Source organism: Macrobrachium rosenbergii, chromosome 48 (assembly GCF_040412425.1).
Source record: "Macrobrachium rosenbergii isolate ZJJX-2024 chromosome 48, ASM4041242v1, whole genome shotgun sequence".
Classification (NCBI taxonomy): domain Eukaryota; kingdom Metazoa; phylum Arthropoda; class Malacostraca; order Decapoda; family Palaemonidae; genus Macrobrachium; species Macrobrachium rosenbergii.
In genome coordinates, this window is record NC_089788.1 from 47,859,123 (window position 1) to 47,869,773 (window position 10,651).

The following is a 10,651-nucleotide window of genomic DNA, read 5'->3' on the forward strand; positions in this document are numbered from 1 at the left end:
TAATGAAATATACATGATATGTAGAGATTTATTGGCACTTTCTCCATTATCTTTACATCATAATTATTCATTAGTGCAATTATTCTACGATCTTAGTAGATGACGAAAGCCTTCCAAGTCGACCTAGAAAAATTACATCCTGAACTAATTTTTGAGCATAAATCTGGTTTTCACGGTTCATTTCATCACTTAAAAAATTATTTGCAACGACAGTCCCGAAAGCAGAGAAAACATTTTCAGTTTGAGACAACGACTTCAGTTCATTATAAGCCTCTTGCATGAGTTGCGTTTCATCGATAATCATCCTTTTGTGTGGTCATTTTGCGGGTGTTGCATGAGAAGATGCAGGCGCGCGCATGCCGGTCCGGTCTGATACCACACGCTGACCAGTTGGGATGCCAGAAGTCCCAGCTGTTAGCTCAGAAGCATCAGGAACAGAAAGTAGTGGATCCTTAAAGATCTAGAATAAAAGACATGTTGTGTTACTTTATATGACATTGAATTACATATTTACATACATCAAGATGGATTAATAAAAACTAATAGGCCATAACTTTATAAAGGAAAAACTAATTATTAGTAACATGCTATTTTTTTGTTTTCGTTATTTACTTTTGACAGACACCTACAACCACAGACGAGTGGATGCGTGTGGCACGTGGCTTCCAAACACGGTGGAACTTCCCCAACTGCATCGGAGCCATTGATGGGAAGCATATCTTAATAAGGCCTCCACCTGACAATGGCTCCTATTGCTATAATTAGAAAGGCAGCCGTAGTATATAGTTCTCATGGCCATATGTGATGCCAATTGTGAGTTTTTGTATGTTGATATTGGCTGCAATGGACTGGTGTCAGACGGCGGTGTGTGGGATAAGACACGTATCAGCAGCCGTATTGCCACAGAAACACCAGGTCTCCCTGGTGACGGAAAGCCCCAAGGAAGTGAGAGGATGCTACCATACGTGTTAGTGGCAGATGACGCTTTCCCCATGCTGCGCCACATTTTGAAACCGTTCTCACACCAGACCCAAAGTAATGAGGAACGCACTTTTTCTTATCGTTTATCAAGGGCTCGACGCACGGTGGAGAATGCTTTTGGCATTTTAGCTAACCGATTTAGAATTTTTCTGTCACCCATAAACTTATCTCCAAGCAAGGTTGAAATGGCAGTTTTAGCATGTACTGCCTTGCAAAACTTTCTCAGACGTGATCATGTCACGCAGTATACGCCTGAAGGGTCTTGGATTCTGAGGATGTTGCAAGATGTACAATCGCTCCTGGTACTTGGCGTGAAACTCCGAACCTGTTGGAATTGCAAAGAACAGGACAGAACACAAATAGAGAGGCTCAAAGTGTACGCCGTAACTTAATGGAGTACTTCAATAATGAAGGTGCTGTGTCATGGCAGTACAAGGCTCTACAAAACCATTCCTTTAGTGAAGCATATTCACTTCTTCATTATCAGACTTGTATGATCAGCAACAGGTAAATAGTAAAACATCTTCACGAAATGTATACAGTAGTATAGTACTATAAACTTAAATGCACATGTATCGTTTTTTTTATAACATTAACGGAGTCATTTATATAACACTTTGTATAAGATAAAATTAATAGTGTTTTGCAATAAACAAGAAAACAATTATGTATTATTATACACGAACTATTTTAGGAGCGACTTCTTTTAATAATTACATTATACACACGATTGGTATTATCCATATCAGCCATACTACTTAATTGCCAAGTTATCCATTTATAAAGCCATGTTCGTCTGTTGGGTTAAGATAATTTTAGCAAAGGGTACAAGTAACAATTACACGGGAATGGTAGACCATGGAGTTAACTAGTCACGAGAGAGAGAGAGAGAAAGAGAGAGAAAGAGAGAGAGAGAGAGAGAGAGAGAAAGTCTTCTTACCTCGCTATCCTCACCATCCTCGGCATTGTGGCTTATGCCTAGGTTTGACAATGGTCTCGGATTATCACTGTCATTTTGGAATTTCAGGTCATTGAAACACCATAATTTAGGTACATAAATATCCTCACTTCCAGCTCCTGACTTTTGCGAATGCTTCCTTTTCTTGGATTCACGCCGAAACTGGTTACGTATCGTGTCCATTTTCTTTTTTATGTCATCCGTTGTAACAGAAGCACCATGCTCTCTTATCTCTGTAGCAATGGCTTTCAGTGCTGTTATGCGTGTGTCTCTATTCTTATAACATTTCAGCTTCAAATTCCATAAACATGGATTCTCACGATAAAGTTCAAGCAATGTGCTAGTCAGTGGTTTAGACCAGTGGTTCTCAACCTGGGGGCGCGACCCCCTAGGGGGGCGTGAGTAATTTCTCGGGGGGGGCGCGGGTCCGGGAAAAAAAAAGACATTTTTTATTATAAAAAAAAAATCGGTTAATACACAACGGTCCCCACTCTGTATTCCATTTATCCAAGATCGTGGGTCACTACTATAATTATTATAAAAAAGAAAATACAAAACTATCGCCTTTACAGTTTTAACTTCAGTTTTCTATACTCTGCAAGTCTACCAGGCTAACCATTTTCTGTAATTATTGAATTTAAATGTCCTTATGCAGTTACGGCGGGCGGTCGCGTGTTACAATCTGTATACACAGTCGTGAGCATACCAGCCAGTAGCCAATCACCAACCAGATCACGTAGCCAATCAGATTCGAGCAATGACGTCATCGACCGCATATTTTAATTAGCTATATTTTTGCCGTATATTAGACAACTGTGTGAGCAGCAATAACCCATATAAGAAATATTGTTCAAAATTAACTCACTGGTGTATTTTTATGCATTAAAGAGCCCAATAATAAATTTAAAAAAATATACACGCACAGAGTGACGTCATTGTCTTCTTAAAGCTAGATAGAAGAGTCCTCATTCCTCCTTTGTGAAAGCAATATTGACATTTTTTCCCCGCGTTGTTTCAAGTATGGCGTTTTATGTCGTCAATATAATAAAATCTTCTGTTCATGTAACTATATTAGTTAAAAGCTTCATTCTGAATAACAATAATAATTATTACACAGGCATTCTTGAATCACCGAACACGTTTTCCTTGAAGGCTAGCTTTAAGAAAACGGACATATTTAGCAGTAACTGAGCTAAAAATATACACAGTTAATAGGGCCCTTTTTTTTTTTTAGAATCCATAATGTTAATTAAGTCAATTGCTGTAGATAAGCTTATTATAACGATGTAACTTGCTATAAATAGTGCGTGCAATATAAAAACTTGGGTGATGTTGTTTAGGTGTAAGCTTTGTGAACAGAATAATGGGCTACTTTCCACCTGTATACAGTATTCTATGAAATGTGGAATTTTCTAGCAGTTTAGACATTTTTTATGTTAAAAAATTAGTAAAGTCGATATAAGTTATTAATATTTTAAGGCTTTGTTAAATTTTCCTTCTTTGCTGTTAATTCATAAGGTTTCTCAATTGCATCTCATCTGTTGTTTACATTTTTGATCGACGATGACGTCACTATTCGCTCCATATCTTAATTTAATTTAACACAATTTTAGTCTCTTTTGGACACAAATACACAAGAGGTTAATATTTGAACAATATTTCTCATATGGGTTATTGCTGCTCACACACATTTGTCTAATATACGATAAAAATGTAGCTAAGTGATATGCTATTCGCATATAGGCTGGATGACGTCATTGCTCGAATCTGATTGGCTACGTGATCTGGTTGGTGATTGACTACTGGCTGGTATGCTCACGACTGTGTATACAGATTGTAAAACGGGCGGCCGTATATTTCCCAAGTCTGAAGTATAAGAATAGGGAAAATTAGGACCAATCAAAGTGAGCCGAGCTGGGATCCATGACGCCTGCCACGCCCCTTTAGCTCGTTGGTCCCTATATCCATTACTGCCAGTCACGATGCCTAAGAAAAACTTCCAGTTTCACAGCTTATGTCTTGTATGACTTATACGTTTTAGTCAGATACATCTAAACATAATGCAACACTAATACTCTAACAACATAATATCTTCAAATGAGATACACCGCGAAATATATTATGCATTATTGGCTTCTCCTCTTGGCAATAGTGGTCAGTGCCTGTTAATTCCTGCTCGGCAAAGTCGATATTTACTGTATAAGTAATACTTCTATCGCAGTTTCTAAATTATGTACTTGAAAATGTATGTTTAATGCCATTTATAAAGAGTTGCGATCACTCATGAATCAAACAATACACAGGATGGTAAAAATGATGGTATCTGACCTGTTTGTAGGGGAAAATAGAGAGAGAGGTAGTAGGCTTACGCTATGGCTTTCTTTGGACATATGCTATTTCGCAGTAAATGTACATTACTGTGCATTGTATAAAGCAAATATACTGGTCATTACTAGGTCATGAACAGGAATCAGACCGATATAGTCCCTACCATTTACAGGGACACAGTATCAGCTTCATTCATTAAATTATCAAGAGCTAATGTGCCCTGAATAAGGAAACCTATGGCATTGTTGCTTGGCGATCTAAGTTACCTACTGTAAATCCAAATATAATTACTTGACAAACTCATCCTGTCAGTAGCTAATCTGAAAAAGGTTGTTTTTCAAGGTGTACTTGATAGGCTGTTGTAAAAAATTGCCTTTTTGAGGTGGATTCCCTTTTGATAACCTTCCAAAAGAAAATGACGCTTAAGACTACATAAGTGTTGTGTGGTGCCCAACGCTTGTCACTTTGCCATTTCCAGTATTGTGTTTAAGAATGTGTGTGTGTTCGTAACATGCGTCCTGTTTAGCAATGACATCGTCTAAAATTGTGCTGTCACACGCCACCATTTGATCTCACTACGCTTAACAGATATGTGAGGTTCCAGAATATTGCGCTTAGTTTATTTTTGATAACGAACTTAAGAATTAGCTTGGAAGTTTTTTTTATGTTGATTTGAAATTTGTAAGTCAGGGTCTGTGCTTTTAGTTTATTTTGATAACAAACTTAAGAATTAGCTTCAAGTTTTTTGTGTTGATTTGAAGTCAGGTCAGGTCTGTGTTCACAGGATTGTGTCGCCCCGCCCCACAATAAAACTCGAATGCAGAAGGAAGGAGCAGCTTTTGGCCTATTTTCTTGTGCAGTTGGTCGTTATTTGGTGTCGTTGTGTGTGTGTGTGTGTGTGTGTGTGTGTATATGCTTTAGAGTATTATTACTCTTATTCTTGAACCTTGTAATTTTGGTTAGTTTGAGTGCCTTCTATTGTAACCCCGTTTCATTCATTTCTTATATATTTGCTCGTTTGATATGTTTAACCTTTAGCTATTAAATTAATTTTAAGGTTAAATTCAGCACGTGTTTTTCAGTGTCCTTCCATCTTATTTCCCATTTTCCGTGATCATAATTTAGCGACGGTGAATATAATGGATCAGAAAACTTGAGTATTGAGTCCTCTAAGGTCTGAAAATCAACCCATGATTACTACTGTAGTAAGATGTATATATATATATGAAAACAAGAAGGCCTATAAAACACTATTTAAACGTTGAAACCAGTATATTTCGGGCACTTGTTTCTGTGCCCCCTGTTCACTGGTAGAATATGGACAGGTGGAAAGTTACAATGGTATATATATACAAAAAACATGGGTGTGGCCTTAGGCCTCCGGCGTTAAGGAGGTGGCGTTTAAGAAGGAGGAGATTGACCAAACTCAGTGGTTTTGGGCCTCATTAGCTCCCGTTTGGCGATGGATCTGGCGGTCGCGTTTCTTGAGTCATCTTCTTCAAAAGGGGCCCGAGGATTACGTGTCAATGGCGTCCGATTTCCAATGTCCTCCTGACAGGTTCATATTGTTGGTTTGATTGATGATAGCAGATTCAGCATCTTTCTTTTTGTACGGACAGCTACTCTGAAAACCAACTCCGCCCCACTCCAGTTAATGACATGCCCTGTATTTCTAATATGTAGGAAAATTCCCAACTCTCCGGCCGCAACGCATCGATCTTTGTGCTCTGTTATTCTTTGCGAGCGACCACCTGTCTCGCCATAGATGTCACGCGACAATTACTACACGGTATCTTGTAAACTCCGGCTTCTTCCCTTTGTTATTTAAGTATACGTTAACGAGCGAACTCCCATGGATTTGGGATAATGGAAATGAAAGGATTATTAGAACTGAGTTGCTCGGGTGGCCTTTGATGTTTTCATCGTATGGAAGCTTTATTTTGCTGTTGAAACTATTTGTCTGTTGTGAGGACCTCTGTAGTATATCGTATTGCTTTATTAATAGCCCTCTCGATAATGTGTGGTGGATAGAGCAGTTATGTTAAAGTTGGTGGATCGTGTTAAATTCTTGATCCAGGCAATTATTTGAACATATCCTAAGTCCTCTTGAGGAATAGGTTGCACTCTACCATGATTTTTACGGAGACGTCGTAGCTTAAGAAATGAATGTAGGAGACAGCGAAGGTGTCATATACTGTAAATGCATATTGTTCTGTTTTCTTATGATCAGTATTAGGAACGGCAGTTTCTTCCGTCCTTCTATCATTCTGTTTTAAATGTTATGGTCGGAAACTAGCGAATTAGCCTATTAAAAATTCATTAAAGTCCCCAGCTATTGTCCCAGAAAGTAAAGATATCATCTACGTATCTAAGCCAGATCATTATGGGGTTTGATAGACGACAAGTTCTGTTTCGAAATATTCCATGTACAAGTTTGCTAGAAGGGGTGATAGGGGACTTCATGCTACAGCCAAATTTTCTTTTTGTTTGTAAAATTACCATTGAAAGAAAACACGTTGTTAGTTACACAGAGGTTGATAAGTTTTTAAAGTTTTATCTATGCCAAGAGGAAAATGGTCTTCATATGGTTGTAACTTCCTCTAAGAAAAAAACAAATACGTCGGCAATCGACCTTAGTAATAACAATCGACGTCTAGACTGAGCAGTTTGATGTTGTTTGAGGGGATGTTTAAACTATTAAATTTTTGTATGAAATCTTCTGTATGTTTGACGGGAGGATGAGAAGGTCTTAGAAAGGGTGATAACAAGTCTATGGTTTTTATTTTGATAATTTAGGCATGAAAGAGCCCGTTAGATATTATGGGGCGTAAAGGAATCCCATCTTTATGTGTTTTCGGGAGGCCGTAAAACAGGTAGAGGTTGATTACTTGAATGTCTCTAGTACCCTATGTCTTTTTTATTGCCCCCTATGGTTCTAACTGATTTGTTAAACTGAGCAGCAATATTTGCTGTGGATCTTTCGCGTTAATTTGTCGTAGGTCTCCTCGCATCGTTTAGAAGTTCTTGAACTTTATTGATGTATGCTGCCTCCTTGTCTAACAGAACTATTTTCCGTCTTTGTCAGATTTTGTGATGATGATATCCCCTTTTCTTAAGCTAATCATTTTGGAATCTTTCGGGAGCGAATTTTTGTTGTTATTTTGCTCCAAGACATTTAGAGCAAATGCCTTGAGACATGCCTCTTCTTGTCATAGTTGTTTTTGCAAAATGTCATCAAAAGCAACTAGGAAATTCAAGATTACCTCGGGACCAGGTTTTAGAGCGAATGAAACTCCAAGATTTAAAACGGTCTGCCTTTTCTGCAGTGAGGATGGTTAGAGAGATTCAGCACATTATTAAGGAAGGCCAAGATTATTCCATACGCTGTTCCTAATCAGTCTTTTTAATTTGTATCAAATTTCAAGTGGGACTCACTGTTTTCAATAGCACCTGATAGCACAAAATATGAAAGATAATCTGTACATACCATCATCCCTGCACATGAGGCGAAGTGACGTGGGCTAGCTCACTTCTATTTTTCTTTCTAATCACATAGATGTCTTGGTGTGTGGCTTGTATTCTGTCTTGGAGGAATGTGCGGATGGAGTCCGGAATGGGTCTGACGCCGATGTCTCAACGCGTGGAAACCGCATTTTGGGGGAGAAACTTGTTCTGTAGGCATTCTTGTAGAAAATTTCTCTGGATTTTCCTCTTGTGTAACCTATGTGCTCAGCCGCTCGTACCGCTCTGAAGATGCTTGACAGCTGGGTTGAAGCCGAAAACTGGCGTAACCGTGATGTTCCATAATGGGCAAAATGTATCGTCTTTTCCTGTAATAATACAGTGTAATATGAAAATAAGAAGGCCCATAAAACACTAATAAACGTTGAAACCATATTTCTGGCACTTGTTTCTGTGCCCCTGTTCACTGGTAGAATATGGACAGGTGGAAAGTTACAATGGTATATATACAAAAACATGAAGGTGTGGCCTTAGGCTGTAAGGTGTCAAAGAAACGAGCAGGTAAAAGTTACTGCTACTTTATTACAGATCCAGGCAGTTTATATTGCATGACTGACGCCGGGCCGCGAGAGACAATGGATTGAACAGACTCGAGGTCGAAACAATAAACAATAATATGGTGAACGAGTACAAATTACAAGAAACGATACAGAGCTAACAGGATACAGTCTTGATGCTCAGAATGAAGAAACATGTGATACACAATGTGGCATTCAGATAAATACCATAAAGTAAAAATGATTAAAATGCGTGACCTGGCACGTTTTAGGCGTGACTAATTGAGCTTGAAGAAATGGAAGTCACCAAAGAAAACAAGCTCAGCGGAGACTTGACTAATGGCGCCGAAACACTATCCTGGCGCCGATGGTGACTTTACAACACTTCCCCAAGACGAGGGACGCGCCTGACTAATCCCCTGTATCTGCTGGGACGCTGAAATTCTGAAGTGGCTTCACCCCGCGCAGCCACATCGATGGGTTCCCCGCGTAAACGGGCAGCAGCTTTACGGTGAGGGCGGCCCGCGACAGCGTCTCGCCGTCGCGGTGTTCGGGGCGCTGGTGGGAGCTGCGGAGGCCTCGGCGCGGGCGGGCGTTGTGATGGGAGGTAGGTAAATCCTCCGAGTCCGTCCGCTGCTTAACTGCATGAAGGAGGATATCCGCCATGCTCGCTTCCTTTGACCCCTTACTGGAGGCATCATGGTCAGTACGCACTCGTGCGCCGTGGTTCCCGCTTAGTGACGCTGGTGGGGCACGCTTGACGAGTCACACGCCAAACGCTGGCGCCGTGTTTAGCCGCTAAGAGCGTTTTTTGGAGAAATCCTGGAGCCAAGACTGAGTCGCAGGAGTCCGCCAATGGCCCGGGATACTCCGGGTCACCACTGTAAGGTGTCAAAGAAACGAGCAGGTAAAAGTTACTGCTACTTTATTACAGATCCAGGTGTTATATTGCGAACACTGACGCCGGGCCACATGTAGAGACAATGGGATTGACTGTGACCTGAGGTCGAAACAATAAACAATATGCAGTGAATGAGTACAAATTACAATACAAAACATACAGAGCTACAATATGGATACAGTCTTGATGCCTGTGAATGAAGAAACATGTGATACACAATGTATATCTGTATAAATACCATAAAGTAAAATGATTAAAATGCGTGACCTGGCACGTTTTAGGCGTGACTAATTGAGTTTGAAGAAAATGGGAAGTCACCAAAGAAAACAAGCCCAGCGGAGACCCACTAACAGCACTACCAAACACTATCCCGGCCGATGTGGTGATACTTTCTTACAGCGTCTCCGATAAAGAGGAGGTGGCGTTTCAAGAAGGAGGAGATTGACCACTATATTTTGCTCATAGCTTGCTTGGCGAGATTCGGCGGTCGCGTTTTCTTGAGTCAATTGGGGTGTCCGAGGATTGGCAGAAAATAATATGTCCGATATTTCTCCACAAACTTCCCGACAGAACATATTGTGGTTTGACGACATGAGCAGATCCCAGCATCTTTCTTGTACAGTTACCTTGAAAATCATTCCTCGCCCCACTCCAGTTGACGACATGCCCCGTATTTAATATGGGTGGAAAATTTAACTTCTTCCTGAAGCGCATCGTACCGACCTGTGCCTCGTTATTTGCGAGAGCGATTCATTAAACTACATAGATGTCATGATTTACCACGGCACGCAGTAGCCTGTAAACTCAGTGCTTTTCCTTTGTTATTTACATACGCATTCATGGTCTTCTGTAGGATTAGATACGGAAAATGCAAAGATTATTAGAACCGAGTTGTCGCGGTTTTCGGGATGTTCATCGTATGAAAGCTTTGAGGCTTGTTGCCGAAAACATTTAATTAAAGCCAGAGTGGGGATATAGCATATTTTATTGCTTATTACAGCCTCTGATACGTGTGTGGTGGGATAGAGCAGTTGCGTTAGTGTTATGATCGCGTTAAATTTCTGAGATTCAGGTACTACTTGAACATATTCAAGTCTCTCTGGAGGAATAGGTTGCACGAGACGTCATGGTAGCTAAGAAATGAATGTATAGCGTGGCTTACATACTGCAACAGATATTGCCCTGTTTTCATGATCAGCATTGTACCTAGGTAAACGGCAGTTTTCCGCCTTTCTTGCTTTCCCGTTTTAAATTTTATGGTGTCGGAACTAAGAATTTAGTTTATTAAAAATTATTGTGTCTCTCAGTTGTCTCAGAAAAAGATATCATTCATGTATCTAAGCCGCATCATATTATGGGCTTGATAGAGACAAAAGCCTTGCTCGAAATACCTACGTACAAGTTTGCGCCAGAAGGGGCGATATGATTTCCGTGCCGTTCTGCTTGTAAAATCAACATCAAGAA

The 10,651-nt window shown here is 40.0% G+C and overlaps 1 protein-coding gene across 1 annotated transcript; it reads left to right on the plus strand.

Annotated features, from left to right (window-relative positions):
* The first annotated feature begins 791 nt into the window (after positions 1-791).
* LOC136831085 (uncharacterized) lies at positions 792-1,373 on the plus strand. The gene has a single exon (XM_067091034.1). The coding sequence runs from the start codon at positions 792-794 to the stop codon at positions 1,371-1,373; it is 582 nt and encodes a 193-aa protein (XP_066947135.1).
* Positions 1,374-10,651: the final 9,278 nt, after the last annotated feature.

Excerpts from the sequence above, each read along its gene's own strand:
- LOC136831085 (XM_067091034.1), top strand. The coding sequence starts at position 792 with ATGGCCATATGTGATGCCAATTGTGAGTTTTTGTATGTTGATATTGGC.